This window comes from Encephalitozoon romaleae, chromosome IV (genome assembly GCF_000280035.1).
Source record: "Encephalitozoon romaleae SJ-2008 chromosome IV, complete sequence".
In the NCBI taxonomy this organism is placed as follows: Eukaryota; Fungi; Microsporidia; family Unikaryonidae; genus Encephalitozoon; species Encephalitozoon romaleae.
This window is the reverse complement of record NC_024899.1, coordinates 93,477-114,343: the sequence shown is the minus strand read 5'-3', so window position 1 is coordinate 114,343 and position 20,867 is coordinate 93,477. Positions and strand designations below refer to the sequence as shown.

At 42.2% G+C, this 20,867-nt stretch overlaps 16 protein-coding genes and 1 non-coding gene across 17 annotated transcripts; 10 read left to right on the top strand and 7 right to left on the bottom strand.

Annotated features, from left to right (window-relative positions):
- Window positions 1–9: 9 nt before the first annotated feature.
- On the top strand, window positions 10–651 carry EROM_040950 (hypothetical protein; the record flags this gene model as incomplete). The annotated part of the gene is made up of 1 exon (XM_009266084.1): window positions 10–651. One exon carries the CDS (start codon window positions 10–12, stop codon window positions 649–651), a length of 642 nt encoding a protein of 213 aa, XP_009264359.1.
- A 104-nt stretch (window positions 652–755) lies between these two features.
- EROM_040940 (signal recognition particle protein Srp54) lies at window positions 756–2,156 on the bottom strand (the record flags this gene model as incomplete). The annotated part of the gene is made up of 1 exon (XM_009266083.1): window positions 756–2,156. The coding sequence occupies one exon, from the start codon at window positions 2,154–2,156 to the stop codon at window positions 756–758; it is 1,401 nt and encodes a 466-aa protein (XP_009264358.1).
- A 105-nt stretch (window positions 2,157–2,261) lies between these two features.
- Window positions 2,262–2,621, bottom strand: EROM_040930 (homeobox domain-containing protein; the record flags this gene model as incomplete). The annotated part of the gene is made up of 1 exon (XM_009266082.1): window positions 2,262–2,621. The coding sequence occupies one exon, from the start codon at window positions 2,619–2,621 to the stop codon at window positions 2,262–2,264; it is 360 nt and encodes a 119-aa protein (XP_009264357.1).
- A 239-nt stretch (window positions 2,622–2,860) lies between these two features.
- EROM_040920 (hypothetical protein) lies at window positions 2,861–3,193 on the top strand (the record flags this gene model as incomplete). Its single annotated transcript, XM_009266081.1, has 1 exon — window positions 2,861–3,193. The coding sequence occupies one exon, from the start codon at window positions 2,861–2,863 to the stop codon at window positions 3,191–3,193; it is 333 nt and encodes a 110-aa protein (XP_009264356.1).
- On the top strand, window positions 3,190–3,501 carry EROM_040910 (transcription initiation factor TFIID subunit TAF13; the record flags this gene model as incomplete). The annotated part of the gene is made up of 1 exon (XM_009266080.1): window positions 3,190–3,501. The coding sequence occupies one exon, from the start codon at window positions 3,190–3,192 to the stop codon at window positions 3,499–3,501; it is 312 nt and encodes a 103-aa protein (XP_009264355.1).
- Window positions 3,502–3,595: 94 nt separating this feature from the next.
- On the top strand, window positions 3,596–4,102 carry EROM_040900 (endoplasmic reticulum translocation complex subunit Sec66; the record flags this gene model as incomplete). Its single annotated transcript, XM_009266079.1, has 1 exon — window positions 3,596–4,102. The coding sequence occupies one exon, from the start codon at window positions 3,596–3,598 to the stop codon at window positions 4,100–4,102; it is 507 nt and encodes a 168-aa protein (XP_009264354.1).
- An 80-nt stretch (window positions 4,103–4,182) lies between these two features.
- EROM_040890 (chromosome segregation ATPase) lies at window positions 4,183–7,662 on the bottom strand (the record flags this gene model as incomplete). Its single annotated transcript, XM_009266078.1, has 1 exon — window positions 4,183–7,662. The coding sequence occupies one exon, from the start codon at window positions 7,660–7,662 to the stop codon at window positions 4,183–4,185; it is 3,480 nt and encodes a 1,159-aa protein (XP_009264353.1).
- Window positions 7,663–7,720: 58 nt separating this feature from the next.
- On the top strand, window positions 7,721–8,029 carry EROM_040880 (hypothetical protein; the record flags this gene model as incomplete). The annotated part of the gene is made up of 1 exon (XM_009266077.1): window positions 7,721–8,029. One exon carries the CDS (start codon window positions 7,721–7,723, stop codon window positions 8,027–8,029), a length of 309 nt encoding a protein of 102 aa, XP_009264352.1.
- Window positions 8,030–8,084: 55 nt separating this feature from the next.
- Window positions 8,085–9,029, bottom strand: EROM_040870 (hypothetical protein; the record flags this gene model as incomplete). Its single annotated transcript, XM_009266076.1, has 1 exon — window positions 8,085–9,029. The coding sequence occupies one exon, from the start codon at window positions 9,027–9,029 to the stop codon at window positions 8,085–8,087; it is 945 nt and encodes a 314-aa protein (XP_009264351.1).
- Window positions 9,030–9,117: 88 nt separating this feature from the next.
- On the top strand, window positions 9,118–9,199 carry EROM_040860. The gene has a single exon. It is a non-coding gene; the product is annotated as a tRNA-Leu (tRNA).
- A 77-nt stretch (window positions 9,200–9,276) lies between these two features.
- Window positions 9,277–12,078, top strand: EROM_040850 (Ski2 ATP-dependent RNA helicase; the record flags this gene model as incomplete). Its single annotated transcript, XM_009266075.1, has 1 exon — window positions 9,277–12,078. The coding sequence occupies one exon, from the start codon at window positions 9,277–9,279 to the stop codon at window positions 12,076–12,078; it is 2,802 nt and encodes a 933-aa protein (XP_009264350.1).
- A 37-nt stretch (window positions 12,079–12,115) lies between these two features.
- EROM_040840 (phenylalanyl-tRNA synthetase subunit beta) lies at window positions 12,116–13,789 on the bottom strand (the record flags this gene model as incomplete). Its single annotated transcript, XM_009266074.1, has 1 exon — window positions 12,116–13,789. One exon carries the CDS (start codon window positions 13,787–13,789, stop codon window positions 12,116–12,118), a length of 1,674 nt encoding a protein of 557 aa, XP_009264349.1.
- A 36-nt stretch (window positions 13,790–13,825) lies between these two features.
- On the top strand, window positions 13,826–14,863 carry EROM_040830 (pseudouridine synthase 2; the record flags this gene model as incomplete). Its single annotated transcript, XM_009266073.1, has 1 exon — window positions 13,826–14,863. The coding sequence occupies one exon, from the start codon at window positions 13,826–13,828 to the stop codon at window positions 14,861–14,863; it is 1,038 nt and encodes a 345-aa protein (XP_009264348.1).
- EROM_040820 (hypothetical protein) lies at window positions 14,864–15,427 on the bottom strand (the record flags this gene model as incomplete). The annotated part of the gene is made up of 1 exon (XM_009266072.1): window positions 14,864–15,427. One exon carries the CDS (start codon window positions 15,425–15,427, stop codon window positions 14,864–14,866), a length of 564 nt encoding a protein of 187 aa, XP_009264347.1.
- Window positions 15,428–15,458: 31 nt separating this feature from the next.
- Window positions 15,459–17,516, bottom strand: EROM_040810 (cohesin; the record flags this gene model as incomplete). The annotated part of the gene is made up of 1 exon (XM_009266071.1): window positions 15,459–17,516. The coding sequence occupies one exon, from the start codon at window positions 17,514–17,516 to the stop codon at window positions 15,459–15,461; it is 2,058 nt and encodes a 685-aa protein (XP_009264346.1).
- Window positions 17,517–17,598: 82 nt separating this feature from the next.
- Window positions 17,599–18,402, top strand: EROM_040800 (hypothetical protein; the record flags this gene model as incomplete). The annotated part of the gene is made up of 1 exon (XM_009266070.1): window positions 17,599–18,402. The coding sequence occupies one exon, from the start codon at window positions 17,599–17,601 to the stop codon at window positions 18,400–18,402; it is 804 nt and encodes a 267-aa protein (XP_009264345.1).
- A 70-nt stretch (window positions 18,403–18,472) lies between these two features.
- On the top strand, window positions 18,473–20,827 carry EROM_040790 (DNA replication licensing factor Mcm2; the record flags this gene model as incomplete). The annotated part of the gene is made up of 1 exon (XM_009266069.1): window positions 18,473–20,827. One exon carries the CDS (start codon window positions 18,473–18,475, stop codon window positions 20,825–20,827), a length of 2,355 nt encoding a protein of 784 aa, XP_009264344.1.
- Between the last annotated feature and the right edge of the window lie 40 nt (window positions 20,828–20,867).

Below are 20,867 nucleotides of genomic sequence, written 5' to 3'. Positions count from 1 at the left end.
TCCCAGGAAATGACAGCAGAAGGGGGCAATGACGAGATGATAGAAGAAAGCTCGATCACCGTATCTTCAGGCATAGCAGATGAGAGCGTTGCATTTCCTAGAGACGGGTCTCCGAAGAATCAGAAGAAATCAAGGTCTTGCTTCCCAAAAAGGCTTTGGATAAAGAGGGATGTCGATTATGACCTAGATCTGTCATATTGCGACAAGATTCTTAATAGGTTTATTTTCCATGTAAATACATTGAAAGAAGGAGGAACATATGAAAGAGACATAAACGAAGATGCCTTTTACTACAAATACATGCCAATCTCTCCCTGTGATATCGAAACCATTAAAGACTCTCCTGATCTCCGAGACAAAATGAGCTGTAGAAGACTAAGAGAAATGTCTCTTCAGTTGATTGACCTCTGCATGAAGCTCAATAGAGATGGAGAAGGCCTGATTGATCTAGAGACAACTACATCAGAACTCTCGGAGGATACCAGAGCTCTCATCAGAGACTCCATCCTGAAGAAAAAAAGAATTTTAAATCTCTTGCATAAGGTTAGGAATTACATCGGAGAAATAATACTTATGGGAGAGAAGTGCTATAATCACATTGAGAAATCAAGCGCTATAGCCTTTAAACAAATCTTATCCCTCGAAGATTAAATTTCCGGGTGTAATGGATCATTAGAAATGGCTTAAAGTGTAAGTAAACTTCAATTCAAGGTATTTTTACTCAAAAGGTAATTAAACGACGCTTCTTATTATAGTCAGAACATCGAGCTCATGCGATCGAGAAGGTCCTTTGGTAGAATATTTTTTGCTTGCTCTTTCAACTTTGCTTTTTGAGATAAGCTTATGGACGATGGGTTTCCCATCATATTTTCAATCCCGGGAATGGAACTGAACTTTTGCATCATTGCATGAACTTTCTTAAACTGTGAAAGAATCTCAGTCACACCCTGGACAGATGTTCCGCTTCCTCTGGCCACTCTCACAACCCTAGTTGGCTCTCTTTCAAAGATTTGTCCTGTGGAGTCCAGCTCTCCACGGCTCATAGAATCAAATACATATATGAGCTTTTTGAAAGACTCCTCGTCAGGTAGAGAAAGCCCAGAAAACCCTGGTATCATTTCAAGTAGCTTTGAAATTGGCCCAAGACTCAGAATCTTCTGGAATTGGTCATAGAAGTCTCCAAGAGTAAACCTCCCTTGCTTCAGCTTCTTAACAACCTCCTTCTCGTCAATCCCGAGACTTCCAACTTTTTCCATTAGTCCTTCAACGTCTCCCATCCCAAGCATCCGTGACACAAACCTTCTTGCATCAAACATCTCGAGATCTTCCATGCCCTCTCCGGTACCGACAAACTCAATGGGGCATTTTGTTGCTGCCACAGAACTCAATGCTCCTCCTGCCTTGCTTGTCCCATCAATCTTCGTAAGCAGTATAGACCCAACATCCACCGCCCTTTTAAACCCAACCGCTTGATCCTCTGCAGACTGCCCTATCCCGGCATCCATCACAAATACAATACTGTTTGGGCCAACCTCCCTAATAATGTCTTTCATCTCCAGAAACAGCTCGCTCTCCTGCGTATGCCTTCCACTTGTGTCGACAAGGATGAGTTCAAACTTCTCCTTTCTGAATCTTTCCACACCAGCCCCTGCAACCTTTACAGGGTCTACCTCGGAACTCCCGAAGAATGGAACCTTGATCTTCAAAGCATTCTGCTTAACCTGATCAAATGCACCTGCTCTAAACGTGTCTGCACACACTATTCCAACCTTGTATCCCTTTTTCTTGTAAAAGTTGGCATACTTGCATATGCTGGTTGTCTTTCCAGAACCCTGAAGTCCTACAAACACAACAACATTTGTCTTTCCCTTCTCGATTTTGTATCCTTCAGTCTTTGGATCCAGAAGATCAACCAGCCTCTCATATACGGCGTTCTGAACCATCTTTGCTTTGTTGAATCCCGGTGGCATCCCTTTTGGATCCAGCTCCGCTCTTAGCGAGTTTTTCAAATCGTTCACATACTTTGGATTCACATTCGAAAGAATCAGCGAGTTGCATATTTCTTTTATTGCTGTGTCGATGTCCTGGTCTGTGGTGTGTGAACTCAGGAGGTTAGATAAAGTGTTTGTTATTGATCTTCCAAGCTCTGTGATCATACCTACTCTTTGAGGGCGGGGTTGATGATGATTTATTGATCCCCGGCACAGGGCTATGGTTTAAAACCATGCATCGCTTGGGCTGAAGACTTCTTATCTTTCCATTCAGTATTTGTAATATTGGAATTCTTCTGTAAAGGCCAGTGCATTTACATCTAGACCTCTATATCCAACTTCTTTTTCACTAGCCATCCCCTCCATCTCCTCATAGGAAGACTTTTCCCGTGCACGCCTGTTCTGAAACCAGATCTTAATGTTCTTTATGGGAACCTTTGTTTTCAGAAACAAGTTATACTTCTCTATTCTGTCTGGGTATGGATTTATTCTAAAGCTATGCTCCAGCATCATGCTTTGCCATTCATGGAGCAATATCCTACTTCTCTTCGGCTTTCTTCTGGGTTCATAGCTCCTTGCTATATCCTTTTCAGAATCAACGAGTTTGTACTCTACTATCTTCTTATTCATTACCTCAAGGCCGAGATGGAATGTTTTTAATTAGGAGACAGCCAGTTGATTCCATAATTTTCTTCCTTTACTCCGTACTACTCCTATTCATGCCCTTACTCTCTGGCTCCTTCACCCTTTAATCCAAGGAGTTCCCCTTGGCACTTGCCCAGGAGATCCAAGGCCCGAAGGGGAGAGGGTATGGCGGCTCTCTGCTACTTTTGATGTATTGTAATTTATTTCATGGAGATCCTCCCTCAATGATTAGGCTTCCGGGAGACGGAGTAGATGTCTTAACATACAATGATCAGCCACTTATGATCGCAATGTTTCCCGAGATAGGATGCAAGGCCAGAGCCAGAATCGTCAAGGTAACATTCACTCAAGTGATTGTACAGATCTTCGAGGTAGAAAAGAGGAAAACAACAATCGAGTACAAAGGGATCTTCCGACCTGCAGATTTCAATCCAAACGAGTGGCTGTGTGATAAGTTTGGGAAAGACGATGTTGTTGAATGCACTATTCTATCGTATGGAGACAGTGGGATATTTGTGAATTTTGACATGAAGATCGTTGAAAGACCCTTGGGATGAGAGAGAGTAGGAAAGTGAGCTTCATGAAAGACATAAAGGTCATGATGTATGGGTATGGAGATGTGATTGCGCCTAGGTATGACACAGCAGAAGCTCTCCATGGATATGTGCTGGACTACATGAGTATCTTGCTGACAAATACTCACAACATGGCGCAGGTGAAGGGAAAGACAAAGACAGAGGATCTCCTATATTATCTTAAGAGAGACAGGAAGAAATACTCACGGGTTAGGCATTTGTTGATAACAAACGAGGAGATAAAGCTTGCAAAGAAGGCCTTCGATCCCAAAGATTATGAAAAGGAGTAATTTTGTGGAATTAAATTACTTCTAGATAGTTACTCTGGACACCATCTTTTTATTTTAGGCATCAAACAAATTGTGTTCTCTGGAGCCCATTGAAATGATTCTTTTGTTGGCGATGATTCTGTCGACCATGATCTTGATGTTTTCCTTTATAAAGAGAATTAACAGAAGAAAGACGCCTATCGAAGAAAATCCAAATACGGAGCTTGAGATGTACTTCCTTCAGAAGTCTGAGGGAGCACCATCCTCTGTGCTTCTTAAACAACTTGTCAAGGCAGCAGCTTGTTTCAAAGAAAGGGTGATGAAGTTGGAAAAGGACATGGAGATTCTCGGTACTTTGTATGAAGACAGGATGATCAGCGAGGAGCACTGGGAAAGAATTAACGAAGAGAGTAAGAACTGTGAGGTAGAGAGGATATGCATTGAATCGGAGGCAAATATAATCAAACCTGGATATGGGGAGGAGATCTTCAAGGATGCTTCGAAGATCAGCATAACGAATACAAAGAAAGGAAAGAGTTCTGGAGACAACAACGCCTTGTACCAAAAGAAGAAAGAAGCGCTTGAGTTTGAGTTAATGAGGAAGCTAGGGGTTAATAAGTGATGTATGTAAAGGTGTTTATACCTTGAGTCCCCACAAATAAAAGATTAAATGAAGTGAACACGTAAATATAGCTTTAATTACTACTCAATCAGCCTATAGGTGAGAATCTTGCTTGCATCCTCATGTGGGTCCTTGTATACCCCAACCAGCCCATCGCCGTGTTGAAACAAAGATGGCTTCAGAGTAATAAGGATAAATTGGGCAGTGGATGAGATTATAAAAGATACAATCCTTGACACATTAGCCTTGTCCAAGGCAGAGTCCACTTCATCAAATAAATAAAAGGGAGCAGGCCTGTATGCATGAAACGAGAAGAGCAATGACAGAACAGCCATAGTCCTCTCTCCTCCAGAAAGAAGTCGGACCTCTCTAAATCGCTTGTTTGGAGGCATCAGGTGGAATCTAACACCTTCCTTGAAAGGTTCAGATGTATTTTCAAGAGCTAAATACGCATTTCCTTCAGATGTCTCGGTCATTGTGAGACATTTATATATCCTTGATAACTCCTTATTGACCTTTTCAAAGCATTCCATAAATATGTGTGTCCTTCTTTTCTTTATCTCATTGAATTCGTTCTTGGCAGAAATTGCTGCAGCTTTTTGCCTCTCATACTCCGCACTGATTTTCACATATCTGGAGCAGTCTCCATCCTTTTCACCTACCCTTATCAACGGCGCCTGGCTGCTTATCTTTTGGTTGATCTCCTCAAGTTCTCTCCGAAGCTCTTCAACACTTCTCTCCAGTCCAGAAAAGTCTATTTCATCTATGGAGACCTTTCCCACACATTTCCTTCCTGCACAAGGAATCTCGATCTCTTCAAGTACTGCAAAGCTCAAGGTATTCTTTATCTCCTCTTCAATCCGTTCCTTTGCAGATGCACAATAAATTATCCCTTGATCCAGCTCATTTTTCTTTCCCATAAGCCTTTTGAATTCTTCATTAATCTCCTTGAACTCATCTCGGGCCTTCTCAAAGGCCTCGAGTTTCCTTTTTCTTTTCTCAGAGAGAATAGCAAGTTCTGAGGTGTCCTCAGACATATCCTCTCCATCATTACCCTCCACAACTCTTAACTCTTCTACTCTCTCCCTTAGTACTCTAATCTCCTTTTCTAGGCCTTCTACTTCCCGCTCTAGTGTCCCAATCCTAAGCTCTATCCTTCCTCTTACACTTTCATATTCCATTCTTTTCAGCTCGAAAGACTCGCAATCTCTTGCCTCTTTATATTCCTCAAAGCTTTTGAACCAAGCATTTGGAAACACTCCACAGAATAAAGAACATTCAACCTCCTCAACCTTCTGGCGGAGCTCCTTCATTTTCCCTTCACACATCTCCATCTCCTCCAAAACGTGCCTTAGGGATTCTTCTGCCTCCTTCAGTAACTTGCTGTTCTCTGCCACTTCTGACTCTAGCTCTTCAATGCAAATGTCCAGGTCCTTCATTACTTCCATTTCCATTGCTCTGCTCCTTCTCCACATCTCTATCCTTTCCTTGCATATCTCGACATAAGAAAGGTCATTCTTACTGTCCTGAATCCTTCTGACATCATCTAATATCCTCGTCCTTCTCTTCACAAGCTCGTCGAGATCCTCCTCTTGGAATTTGTTTCTTCCGATCTCTCCTCCGCTTATAAGATACCCTCCTCCATGTATGTAAATCCCATCTAGCGTACATACACTCACTTTCGTTCCTTTCCCATAACAAATATCTCTAGCTATCTCTAGGTTGTCTACTATCAGTTTCTCCTTCAGCAAAAACGACATCACCTTCCTGTATCTTCCATCATATCTAATGGTATCCACTCCTCGTCTCACTCCTCCACCATACTCTTGGATAACATCTTCTATACCCCTCATCTCATCTCCATCCCTGATGTTCTGAATGGGAAGAAATGTCATCTTGCATAGCCTCTTCTCCTTTATAAAGTTGATGCATGACATAGCTGTCGTTTCCGAATCAACAACAACAGACTGGCTATGCCTCCCTAAAAGGACAGACAATCCAATCTCATATTTATTCTGAGTGGGCTCAACCAGGTCAACAACCCTTCCATAAACACCAGGAAACATTCCTTTAAGCGTCTCCACAGTACTAACTATCATGGATCTTCTCCCATCAATCCTTCTCTTTCCCTTGATCCGTAGTATCTCCCCAAGAATCCATGAAAGCTCTTCGTTCTTCTGCTTCTCCTCAGAAACAAGCCTCTTATATCTTTCTTCATGGTGCAATATCTTCCTACTCAACTCAACCTCAGATCTCTCAAGCGCATCTATCTTCACCTTTGTGTTTCCTCTAATCACCTTCTTCTCCTTGATCTTACTTTTTAGTTCCTCGTCTTTCTCTCTCAGTTCCTTCACTTTTCTTTTGTAATCATCCCTCATCATCCTATGAGAAAACATCTCTAGATCCAGGGTGTTCATATTCTCTTTGTCCTCCCCACACATCTCAAGAAGTTCCTTTTCTTTCTCCTCAATAACTTCCTTCTCTTCCTTCACCGAACCTAAACGTCTTCTTCTTTCTTCCTCTTCCTTGCATAGCTCAGCGTATTCTCCCTCAATACCCTTCATCTCTTTCCTTCTTCTGTCAATCTCCCTTCTCTTTCCATTAATCATTTCCTCTTTGCTCTTGATCTCCATCTCAGCTTCCACAATCAGGATCCTTCTTTTCTCTCTCTCCTGCTCAGCTTCATACTTCCATGCTCTTCTCTCCGCCACCACCTCCTTCTCCTTCGACATCAGAGCATCAACCTCAAAATATTCTCTCCTTATCTCATTTATCTTATTCCTGTACATCTCAACTTCCTTTTCCTTGCTGTCTATTAGCTCTTGCACTTCCTTGCTTTCTAACTCCAGCCTAATCACCTCATCATTGATATCCTTCCTTCTACTTCTTCTTTCCATCAACTCGTGTAGAACTATTTCTTTTTGTATCTCATGCTTTCTTTCCACAAGCCTTTTAAACATCCCTTCTTGCTCCCTAACCTCCTCAGCCTCCTTCATCCTGCTCATCACCTCCTTCTTCTCCTCGTATAATGAACTACATTCACTCACAGCCTTCGCCTGCTCCCTTTGCTTCTCCTCATACACCTCTTTCAACTTTATGCTTCCACTCATCTCCTCAAATAACCTTGTGAGTTCCATAGGCATCATGCTTCCTATTGCATTGACATCTCCCTGGAACACCAAGAAATTCCGAGCGTCAATCAACAAGTTCATCCCTTCTACAGCCTCCCTAAACCTTTCATATCCAACATTCTCCAGATCAATAAAGTACAAACTACGTCCATCATTATTCACATGCCTCTTGAATCCTTTTCTTTCTCCATCCAATTCAATGTATAGTGTCACACTAGCATGGGTGCACTTGCTGTTGATCAAGCCCTTAGCATTGCTGGCACGAAGGTGTCGCGCCCCAATCCCAAGACAGAACGTTACTGCATCCATGATATTACTCTTTCCAGATCCATTCGGCCCGATTATGCAAGTAAACCGGTCAAAGGGCCCAATCACATGCCTTCCCACATACGACTTGAAATTCTCCACTTCAATTCTTTCCAGTCCCATGACCTGCTAACAAATATTTTTTTTAACCCAAAAACCTTTTCCTTCAACTCCTTCCAGCATGTTATCTACAATGGCTAAGATGGCTGTAGCAGGATGTGCCATCTATAAGATCTACAGAAAGGCCGAGAAGGTGATGAAGAATGATGAAGAATATCTCATGAGAATAACAGGTTACACCAGAGGGCTGGCAGAAAGAATGATTGATGAGGCAAAAAAACATTCTAGGGATAAGGAATATGAACTGTCTGCAGAGTATTTCTATTATGCATATAAGTATTTAGATTCCTCTTGGGAATACGTCGTAACCCAAATCGATTCTCAAGAAGTATACAAGCTCTTGCATGCTAAGAAATCTCAAGATAAATGAAAGATGTGGCCATGATATGAATCCTATAAAATAAGTTTAATTCACGATTGAAAACTCACCCAAAGATCATAAATGCAGCAACCACACAACTAATAAAGAATATTGCTGCACTAAGCTCAATCACCCCAAAAGTATCAGCTGCATCCACAAGGAGTATAGCAGTATCTAATTTCATCTTTTCCTCTTCTGTTTTGCATCGATTGTAAGCTTTTTCGAATTCTAATTTTCTTTCTACCCGGGATAACTTACTTTGTAATTCCTGAGTTTCTACCCATGATGGCTTTACTGCATCTTTTATTTCCGTTGCAATTAGAAGAAGTCTTACTAATGTAATCAGTGCATATCTATCTTTTGCTTCCTCTACATAATAAGCCGGCGCCCACGGGTCATTTTGAAGCTCAGTTTGGATAATCTGTGCTATGTAGCTCTCGTTATCAAAGCTCCACTCTGGTATAAAGCATAGCTTTCCATTCAGAAGCAGAAGGATCTCAGGAGAGCAAAGAACCTTGGAGTTCAATTCCTTCAACCACAAGTGCTTCTTATAATCACTGTTCAGCCAGCTAGACCTGGCAAAATCAACAACCTCTACCATATCGTTCCATTTCTTTATGTTCTCTGCTGGATTGTTCTTTGCGAAATAGCCCTTTAGATACTTATCAAATCCCTTGCACACACTTGATTCAAAGCCACCGTATCCTTGGAAGTAAGAAAAATTCCTTTTTGTGCTTTTCTTCCATTCTTCCACATTGGACAGCAATCTTCTCATCTCTTCTCCTGCTTTGTAAGTCCCTCTCTTGAGTTCTTCACATGCATTCTTATAATTGCCATCGTAATGATATCGAGCGACTTTCTCTGTTATGATCACAGGTGTATGTTGATGTTCCACCATCATCTTCAAATGCTTCGACAGAAGATCGAGGAGATGAAACACCATCATGATGGCTGTATTTCTATAACCAGGCATGTTTCTCATGGTACTATATAACTCAACATTGTCCATTTGTAGGGGCTCTGCTGGATTATACATTTTGAAAAAAATTATGGAAGCAGGCAGTTCTTGACGTGGATCCGGAGGGGGCGGGTTCTGAGGGACTTTGGCCGAGTGGTCTAAGGCGTTCGACTCAAGATCGAATACGGTAACGTGCGGGGGTTCGAATCCCCCAGGTCCCATTTTGTCTTGTCCATCCATAGATAAGATTTTAATCATGCAGTAGGGACTTCTAATACTTTTATGGCTCTCACCCTAAATGATCGAAGACAAATACTTCGATATCCTTAACGAAGGCCTACCATCGCAAGACATTGTTATTCCCGAAAGACTAGAGAAAAGAACCATGGTGACCGATAAGGTGGATAGAAATGGAACGCGCCATGAAGCTGTCATCCCCGTTGGCACGGCTTATACTCCTTTGCCGAAAGAGTTTGCTGCTCCATCGGCAAAGAACTACTTATTTGAATTGGACGACTTCCAGAAGATTTCTGTATGTAGTCTTGAAAGAGATGAAAGTGTCCTTGTAAGTGCACATACAAGTTCTGGGAAAACTGTTGTTGCAGAATACGCCATTGCAATGTCATTGAAGAGTAAGCAAAGAGTTGTGTACACATCTCCGATCAAAGCATTATCTAACCAGAAGTACAGGGAGCTTCTTTCCGAGTTTGGCGATGTGGGCCTAATGACAGGAGATGTCACCATCAACCCGACAGCAACGTGCCTTGTGATGACGACAGAGATTCTTCGTAACATGCTCTATAAGGGAGGCGAGGTGGTTCGTGAGATCCACTGGATTATCTTTGACGAGATACATTATATGAGAGACAAAGAAAGAGGAGTTGTCTGGGAGGAGACCATCATATTGCTTCCAAGGCATGTTCGGATGGTGTTTCTCAGTGCAACGATTCCAAATGCATTAGAGTTTGCAGAATGGATATGCCATATCCAAAATCAGGTTGTTCATGTTGTTTACACCGAGAAGAGGGTGACACCTCTTGTCCATTACTTCCGCACAAATAAGCTGTACAAGATCAAGGACAAGAAGTTCCACAAATCAAGTTTTTTATCTGCAATGAGATCGATCCAGAAGAGAGCTGTCGGGCCCCGAGAGGTAAGCGAAGCAATAAGTGATGCATCTCTTCCTGTTGTTGTGTTTTCATTCAGAAGAAAGGACTGCGAGAAGTTTGCGATGAAGCTAGACAAAAGCTATCTCGGGGACTCCGAAGCAAAGATGGTACAGACGATATTTACTAATGCCATCATGTCTCTCCGAAAGGAGGATCGAGAGATTCCGATTATCCAAAACATCCTTCCTCTTCTTATGAGAGGAATTGGGATTCATCACTCCGGGCTTCTTCCCATAATCAAGGAGGTTGTGGAGATACTGTTTCAGGAAGGGTTACTGAAGGTACTCTTTGCAACAGAGACATTTTCGATTGGGCTCAATATGCCTGCAAAGTCTGTGGTGTTTACTGCACTGAAGAAATTTGATGGAGAATCCATGAGGCTGGTGAGTTCTGGAGAGTATATTCAAATGAGCGGAAGGGCAGGGAGAAGAGGAATAGATAGCATGGGGATTGTGATAAGTATAATATCCGAGCCCATTACCTACAAAGAGGTTTGTAAGCTCTTTTCCTCATCCTCGGATAATCTTGTGAGTGCATTCCGACTGACATATAACATGTTATTGAACCTGATGAGGGTTGAAGGCCTTGACCCGTTATATCTGATCAGTAGAAGCTTCCATCATTTCCAATCATACAAGAAGGCTCTAGCCGAGGAGGAAACTTTGTACTCGATGCACCGACAACTAGAAAACATTTGCCCCAACGGGATTGTGACACTGTATAGAATAAGAGAGGAAAAGAAGGTTGAAAGAAACAAAAGACTATCTGAGGAATTCAGCAAGTATTTGAAGAAGGGAAGGGTTGTTGATTTGTTTATACCTAGGAATGGGCCATCCATCACAATAAGGAATGCGATAGTCAGCAAGGTCCAGGAGAAGGTCCTTTGCATGGTTGGGACTGATGAAGGAGTGTACATGTGTGGGTTTCCCTTGTACTACGTTGACTGTGTATACGATAGTAGAGTGAAGTTAGATATGAGAGTGTTTACTCGGAGCTTTGAGAAGATTACAGTTGAAGATGAGTTAGACAAGGAGATAGGAGAGATAGAGTCTAAAATATTGTCCATAGATCCTAAGTGGAGTTTTGACTTCTGTATGATATGCGGAAAGCCCTCCATGGGATGCTTAGTCTCGTGCAGTAAGGAGTTGATTAGTAAAGATGCAGTTATGGTCCAAGTTCCTGAGAACGGAAGGAATTACAGGGAGAATCCCAAGCAGTCGAGATGGTTAGATACAAAGATGAAAGGTGAGATAGGAGAAGCAAGGTCGTACTTCATGAATGAGATACTGAAGCAGCAATGTATGGATAAACTTCTTGAGCTCAAAGGCCTTAAAGAGATTTATCACATGAGAGAATGCAAGAAAATGATCGAGGTTTTGAAGAAGCTTGAATACTGCAACGACACTAGCGTACTTATAAAGGGAAGAATGGCATGTGAGATTTCATCTGGTGACGAGCTTGTTCTTACGGAAATGATATTCAATGGAGACTTTGCAGGAATTCCAGTGGAGCACTTTGTTCCATTGCTGTCATGCATTGTATTTGAGGAATGGGACTCCGATAACTTTGTCTTGAGTGACGAAAACAAGCTATATTACAAATTGCTGTCTTCCTCTGTAGAGAAGGTTTGTGGTGTTCTGAAGTCATGTTCTATTGATGTAGATCCTGCAGCATATCTCAGAAGGTTTTCTTATGAGCTGATGGATGTTGTTCGGATGTGGGTGTGTGGACATACGTTTGTCAGTATCTGTAGCCGGACAAATATATTTGAGGGAAGTATCATCAGGACGTTTAAGAGGCTTGAGGAGCTTCTTAGGCAATTGAGTAGCGCAGCCAGAGTCATAGGCAACACTGAATTGGAGAACATGTTTGCATTGGGAATAGCAAAGATCAAGAGAGACATAGTCTTTGCTAACTCTCTTTATATTTAGAACCTTAAATTTTATATCACCTCATAGTTTATCCTTTTTAATTCACTTCTGTGTAGACAGAAAATAACTTTTCAATATCTATTTCAAGGAAGGATGCTGCGTATGGGACCTTGAAAGTTCTACATATTTCTGGGTTGCATACTCCTATTGACCCGATGACAATGTTTCTTACAATTACCAATGCACCTTGATTCTTGAGATATCTAACAGGATCGTCATAGGGACTGTATGAAGGCTGCATTCCACACTTTTCTAAGAGAAGAGACAAGGAGCCTTGGATCTCTTCAAGGCATGGAGAATGTCCGGAGTACAGGATTGCAAGTCTTCTTGAATTCCTTGCCCCACACTCGTTTTCTTTGTCTAGAAGAACAATGTCTGAGATCTCAAATAACCTAAAGGGAATTTTCATATGTAGATTCGAGGCAACCGTCTTCATCAATCCTGGAATAAGAGATGTCCTACACATCTCATAGCCAGCAGACTTTGGATTCATGAGGACAACTCCTCGATCTGCATCGATTATATTTTCCTCATGGGACAAAAGGGTAAGAGTCAAGGCCTCGTCAAACCCCATCATAGAGACCTCTACTCGGAGCTTATCAGAGAACCTATTCAAAGGAACCTCAGACCCAACAGTGAAAAGAGAGGGTAATTCTCTCTTAAAGTTATTGAACCCATGAGCAACAGCTACATCTTCTATCAAATCACATTTGTGGATGACATCTGACCTGACATCATGCACTTTAACCCTAAGAGTATTTTCATTGACTACACTTGCACAGTGCATCATCTTCTCCATATATCCCCTTGCCACCTCCAACGATATATCCAGTCCCAGCTTCTTATTAATCTCTTCCAGTCCAATTGTATACGAATGGTTGTACATGACCGGCGTCCTAGTCCTTTTGTCTCCATCCCGAATCTCAACGCTTTCTATTCTCTTTCCTCGGAAGCACGCCAGTAGCAGCTTCAATGACGTATTAACCCTGTGGAAGTCGGTCCCTGTTATGTCGATGAATATATTTTTGGTTTCCGGACTTATCTTGGTTGCGTCGGAGTTTATTACTGGAGGCAGTGACAAGACAGTCCCCTTAGAGTCAGAGAAGTAAGGATACTTCTCATTCTTCTCATTAAGCTTCATATACTTCCCTATTTTACTTCCAGGAGGAAAGAAGGTGCCTAATTCCTGGGCACTCATTTCCTTATCTCCATTCAAAGGCTTGAATATAATCTTATCTGGTACCTCACTCTTGTAGAACACAGGCCCTTGGATTTTGTCAAGGTCGTGTGTTCCCATTGATACTAATGTTCTATTTCTCCCAATAGTCAGGTGAAGCTTGTCCTGATAATCAATAAAGCTTTTGTAGGCGCCCTCAGATAGAAGATCCACTCCTTTGACAACTGCACAAGCTATGCATGGCCTTTCTTCTCCCCCAGCCTTATAAACAATAATCTCCCCTTCCTTAACCTCTATATCTTCATACTTTTCTATCGAGAGAAACGCTTTCAATGCATAGCAAAGTCCTTCTGTGCAGAGGAGATCATATCGGTTTGCTGGAATATCTATTCTGTACACAGCTTTTCCCTCCTCTTCCGTGACACCATCTAGCTCCAGCCCAAAGTCAAACAGGGTCCTTTCAAACTGGCTATCATCAAGCTCCATCTGGAGTAGATCCTTTATTCTTTGCTTCTCTGCTACAAGCGTTGGCATAGGGTTCAAAAATTTCGTCGGCCTTCTTTTCCCCTAATGAAGATCAGGGCAGGACTACTGGTGGGCTACGACGGAAGTAGATACCATGGGCTTCAGTTTAACAAAGAGTTGGACACAATTGAGAAGAGGGTTGTGGAATGTCTGCTTCAAGTGGAGGCTATTAGTGAAAGAAACGCAGACGACCCGAAGAAAATCCATATCAAATCGTCCTCAAGGACCGACAAAGGCGTTCATGCTGCGCTCAATCTCATTTCTGTGAAGATAGAGATTTGCATCACTTCAGAGTTAGTTTCCAGGCTTAGGACACTGCTTGCAAAGGAGGGGATTCATCTATATAACATTGTGCGGCTTACAAAAAGTACTGTTCCCTCTAGGCAGGCAATCTCGAGGACTTATGAATACATTGTCCCAACATTCTTTCTTACAAAAGGAGATCTCACCGAAGAAGCAGAGGCACTGAAGCAGAAGGATGGAGAGCACAGGATCAGGGATACAAAGAGAGATTATCCGGAGAATATAGTGGAGAGTGTAGTTGGACACAAGTCCTCTGAGGATGACATCAAGGCCTTTGGTTCCATTCTTCAGAAGTACATAGGAACTAAAGATTTCCATAACTTCACTAAGCTTAACAATGAGAAAGGCTCCAAGAGATACATCAAGTCCATCACGGTTACAGACCCATATGTGAGTGAAGGAGTGGAGTATGTGAGGATATCAATCACTGGGCAAAGCTTTTTACTCCATCAAATCAGGAAAATGGTACTTTTTGCTGTTTTATTGTGTAAGTACTCCAGGAGTTCCGTAGATCCAAAGTTCAACATGGTATTCAGCAAGCAGAATGTCCATGTCCCAAAAGGCCCATCGGGGTATCTTCTCCTTGACAAGCCTGTGTTCCATAAACTAAGAAGGGGGGAGGGCTCCACCGAGGACATAGGCGTCAGCGACAGTCACCGAGAGGAGTATAAAAGAAATGTTATATACCCGAGAATTCATCAAAGAAAGAACCTCATTGGGTTCTTTGCTTGTCTGGACTCTGTAAGGTTTCACAAGGAGAATATAGGATTTATTGAATAGTCAATCAGGTGTTTCAAATAATAGCAATAAAAACTCTTCAATAAGTTTCTCCTTGTCCTTGTATTTGGATGTTTTCCTTACTTTCTTTCCATCCTCAATAGCTTTTGTAAGTCTTTCAATCACAGGCGTTTTCTCTATATCTAAATGAGGCCTCAAGAAGCATCCAATCTTAACTCCAAAGACCTCCACCTCTTCCTCACTGAAGAAAACAATCTGAAATCTTCTTTCTCTACACGTGTATCTAAGTGCCCTTTTATTCACACAAGTCTTAATATCCCACTTATTATCAAGCTTTATTCTTTCCAATATCACCAACTCTTGCCTGACAGCTGAAACAACATAGAGCCTTACTTCCAGCATTGATGGGGACAATATCAACTCTAATGTCTTGCTTCCCTCCGTGAACACATGAAGCCATCTCTCCTTCTTAATTCCTTGGCTATCTGGCTGTGAATGAAGTATCACCTGACTCATCGTCTCCAAATCAACCCCACAGAAGGACTTCTCATCTCCTTCTTTTTCCATTCTTCTCGAGTACTTGAAAACTCTCCATCCGTTCATCATTCATGCTTTTAGATTACATTATATCCCAGACCTACCCATCTCTAATCCTTCTAAGTAAAGACATTTTGAGCCTTGACTTCTCCAGGCCTTGCTCCAGGATTATACACTCATTCGTCGTTAATGAAGAAACAAAGTAAATGAGGACGGCGTCATATAGAAACGTCTTCTTTTGCTCAACGATCCCTTTCATACCTCTGAAAACAACTTTCTCTATGTCAATTCCTCTTTTTGCCATACTACACTTCGAGCCTATGAGCTTTCCAACACCCTTGTCTACGTCCTTCTCTTCCACATCCATAAGATATCTGAAGTACCCAGAAACTAAGTTCATTTTCGACTTACTTTTGTTCAGAAACTCAGAGATCAGCTCCACCCCGCATTCCCTGAATATAATGTAAGAGTAATCAAGAAGAAGGCCCTCATCGACAAGCTTGAACAAAGAGATACACGACCCTGGATCAATAAAAACACTTTCGGCCTTGGAATGTATAAGAGCAAATAGCTTGTCGTACATCACCTTGAAGCATTCCCCTTGATCAGAGGCTTGTTCAACCTTCAGGTTCATCATACCAAACTCTATACACTTTTCCTTGAAGAAGATCAGGAAGTCACAAAGCACACCTGGGTTATCGATGTCTTTAAGTTCGTATTTGTTAACTCTCTCGTAGTCATTTGCCATTGTTCTCCACAATGCAGCATAGCACTTGATCTCACTTGGGTGCTCATTTCCAACTCCCTTGGATATATCGAACGATTTGATTGTACATCGTAAAAACTCTATGCAGGAGGATCCAGAAGACTCTACAATAGGATAGACAGACACCGGAAAATCACTTTCAAGCTTCTTCAAAAGACACACAAGACTAGAAAACATCTCTTCACATTTGTATTGGATCGAAAGCTCTCTCATCATTTCAAGAAGGTCGTTGGTAATGTCAGGCTGTCTTTTAAACACCTTAAGGCCCAACTTTGAAGCCGATGCCATGGCCTCTCTTGTGTTTTCCCTATTGTCTCTGACTGTTTCAAGAATACTGTAGTACTTCCTAAGATCCACCATATTGACGGAAAGGACTCCAAGAATCTTTAAGTAGCACAAGGTTCTAGATTGGCAGCAAGAACTCTTTGTCCTCAAGAAGTCCAGGATAAAGTCTATGAACCCTTCAACATCCTTATCACTGTGAGGAATGCAGGAGCATAGGAACAAGGAGGTGTTGGAAAAAAGCTCATGTAAGCCCTCATGGTTATCCAGTAGGCATTCATCGCTTGATCCTTCCCTCTTGAGTATCTTCCTGATGGTATCTTCTACTAGCAACTTCTTATCTTTTTCATTCATCGATCCCAACACTTTATATACATCATCCTTAGAAATCATCCCATTGATGTACAGGCTCATGCATAGTACCTTTCCTTCTCCCCTCAACCCAAAGTTTCTGTCGTACAAAGACAGCTCAATCATTCTATTTTTAAAGCGGGACACAAATGTCTGAATATCGACCTTCTTCCGCACAAGCTTGATGCACGCCCCAACCCCTTTTCTTCTAACATTATCGTTCTTGTCACTAAGAGACCATCCAATATACTTCAAGTAACAGGGGAAGTTGAATATCTCAGGGGCAGAGACAATCCATTCACACATAAACCCCACACAAATGCTCCTTATGTTGAAGTCCACATCCCGGAACCTGACCAAAAACACCTCATCATACATGGTCTCCACAACTTCAAACCCTCTTCCATCCACAACCCATTGCTTTATTTTGTCGAGCATGAGGTATGTCGATACATATCTTAGCATTCTATTTGCATCCCTAGTGAGTTCTACTATCGAATCAGTGTTGTAGTTAGATACAGAGTTGAAAACCTTGCATAGTTTTTTCATCTTGCATTGATTTACATGGATGGATTTGATGATCTTGATGATGTCCTTGGTGCAATCCTCATGTCCCCTGAGTCTATCTGTTAATGCCTCGGGGGTGAATACGTCAAAAGGGCAGCATCCATCTTCTGAAGTCTCAAAAGGGTTGTGGGTTGTAGTATCACAGGCCGTTCCTGGGACTTCCGACTCATTTACATTGTTCTCTTTCTCCATTAAAGGCTCTGTGCTGAAAATATTTTTAACAAGCAGACGGGAGACGTAGAGCATAAAAGTTTCTTCCGGTGACCCATCTGTTATGAGACTCAGCTTGGATGAGCAAAAGGATGTTATGAAGGAGTTTACCGACCCTGTGGAGTTTATAAGGGGATATATAGATGTTTATGAGAAGCAGAGGAGTGTCCCTGTAAAGGTATATTTGGAAGACATTTCGTACTATGAAAGGTTTGAGCCGATGTTTCTTGATCTGGTCCTTGGAAAGGCTCTTTCTGAAGGGCCGGATCTGAATTTTCCGGAGGTTGAAGAGTTGCTGCAAACCTTCTGCAACAAAGAATTTTATGATGAGAGATTCTATCTTGAGTCCACTCTGGTTCTTATCAAGGGAATAGCCGTACTGATAGACAGGGTAGATCAGGAAGTACAGAGAAGAAAGTTTGATAATGTGCAGTATTTGTATTATTACACAACAGAGCCCATTGATCTAACAAGAGTCCTTGTTGATCCTTACACCAGGTACATTCAGGATCCACCAACTCTTGTCAGCAAGATGGCGGAGCTCCGAGAGATTGTAGAGTTTGTGAACAAGCAGTTGGAGGGAGTGGGGAACTCATTTCTAGTGAACGACAAGAGATTGAAGGAAAGGATGAATCTCTCTGACGGGATTCTTGGACAGAAAAGGATAGAGAAGTACAAGATAGAGGATGTTTATGGAAGTATATTTGACCTCCTCATGGTAAGAGCCACAGGAATGGATGTGGAGTCTGGATATATCTATATTATGGGGTTCTGTAGCGAGTTTCTTATGTCTGAGGTCGGGGATGAGAAGGCCATCCTTTGTCTAAAGGAATATGCAGGCGGGTTGCTGAATAAGAAAGAAGAGTGATTTCTACGAAGATCTGTAATAAAGTGGTCTGGTGTTTTTGATGATATCTTTGTTTCCATGGTTCCCCTTTATGGCGAAAAGAAGGCTTGAAGAGGATGAGAATATATCTGAAGAGGAAAAGGATCTAGGGATGGGCATTGTCGGGGAGCTCGGGAGTGAGGATATGGATGAGATCAAGGAGGAGTTGTATGAATCTGAAAGGGCGTTTGAATCAAGTGAGGTTGTGGAGCATTCTGATATTGAAGACTTCATAGGGCAGGAAGCGGAGAGCATAAGATCTGAGGACAACAGAGTGAGGAGGGAGACTGTGTCTGAGGATGAGTACGATGCAGAAGAGATACTCAAGGCACCTGAGGTAACAAAGGATTTTTTTGAGCAGGATTTCTTTAGAATCAAGTTGGTTAAAAAGTTCGTTTGTTTTTTTAACGAATTTAAGGGCAAGAAGTATGCTGCAAAGATTCGAAAGATGTGCTCTGAGAATCTCGAGAGTATAGAGGTGAGCTACCTAGACATCGAAGAAGAGTCGATGGATTTGATTAGACTTCTCAACCAGCATGCAGAGATGACTATCGAGGTGATGGACAAGGCTTTATCTGATGTAGTAAGGATGCACTTTCCTAACTACTACCTGATAAAGCCCAAGGTGCATGCAAGAATTACTGACCTTCCTGTTTGCGATACCATCCGATCACTAAGAAATAGCCATCTTGGAAGGTTGGTGAGGGTTAGCGGTGTTGTTACAAGAAGAAGTGGAGTATTTCCGCTTTACTCCATTGTGAAGTTCAGCTGTCTTAAGTGCAAATCTGTCTTCGGACCTTTTGTGGCATCTTCATTCAAGCCCACACATTGCTTTGAATGCCAGTCAAGAGGACCCTTTACAGTCAATACATCTGAAACCATCTATAAGGACTTCCAGAAACTAACGATTCAAGAAGTCCCTGGAAGTGTTCCTCCGGGGTCTCTTCCTAGATCGAAGGAAGTGTTACTATTCTATGACCTGATTGATTGTGCAAAGCCTGGGGAGGAAGTGGAGGTCACAGGGATATACAAGAACAACTTCAATGTATCTCTAAACATCAAGAACGGATTTCCCGTGTTTTTTACAGTAATCGAGGCCTGCTCCATTAGTAAAAGGGTTGGAAGGATTGAGATGACCGACGATGACATCAGGGAGATTAAGAAGATTGCAAGGCACCCGGAGATTAAAAGAATAGTGATCAACTCGATAGCACCGTCTGTTTACGGGCATGAGGAAGTGAAGAGAGCTGTGGCTTTGGCGATGCTTGGAGGAGTTGCTAAAGAAAGTACAAGCCATAGAATCAGAGGGGATATAAATGTCCTTCTACTAGGAGATCCCGGAATGGCCAAGTCCCAGTTTCTCAGGTACGTGGAGAATACATCCCATAGAGCTGTTCTAGCAACAGGGCAGGGGGCTTCGAGTGTGGGGCTTACTGCATCTGTTCGGAAGGATCCTGTTGTGAAGGAATGGACCCTTGAAGGAGGGGCATTAGTACTAGCCGATAAGGGAATATGTCTTATTGATGAGTTTGACAAGATGAATGAGCATGACAGAACGAGTATACATGAAGCAATGGAGCAACAGTCCATCTCCATATCGAAGGCTGGGATTGTTGCAACACTTCATGCAAGATGTAGTGTAATAGCAGCTGCAAACCCAATAAGAGGGAGGTACAATGGGTCCTTGACATTTTCTCAGAATGTAAATCTCAGTGATCCAATAATATCGAGGTTTGATATTCTTTGTGTTACAAAAGACAATATCGATGCCGGGGAGGACGAAAAAACAGCAAGGTTCATCATAGACTCGCATGGGGGATGTGGAAAGGAGAAGCCCCGTGGATTTGATGCAAAGAGAATGATGATGAGCCAAGACCTATTGAAGAAGTACATACTTTATGCAAGGACCAACGTTATGCCGGTTTTCAATGATGTTGATATCGACAAGATTTCGAGCTTATATTTGGAGCTCAGAAAGGAAAGCTTGCCTTCTGGGCTTCCTGTGACTGTAAGGCATGTGGAGAGCATTGTTCGGATCAGCGAAGCATTTGCAAAGATGAGACTTAGCTCGATTGTTTCTGCCGAAGACATTGATGAAGCTATTTCCGTTGTTCTGGATTCTTTTATGGGCGCTCAGAAATATTCCATGTCCAAGAGCCTGAGGAAGAAGTTTGTAAAGTATTTCAACAGGAGCAACACCGATGTCCTGGTCTTTCTTTTAAAAGAGATGTTTAATGAAAAGGTGAGGGCATTCCACTCGTATTCGGTGTCTGTGGACGAGTTCGAGCGTAGGATCTCTTCTTTTGGGTTTTCCGCCCCACCCAACTTCTATTTGTGCGATTTGTTCAAGAACAACGGATTCCGGCTTGACAGGGAGGCACGGCTAATATTAAGGAACACTTACTGATCCCAAGTCTTAGAGAATAAAATGCTAATGATGTCTCCCT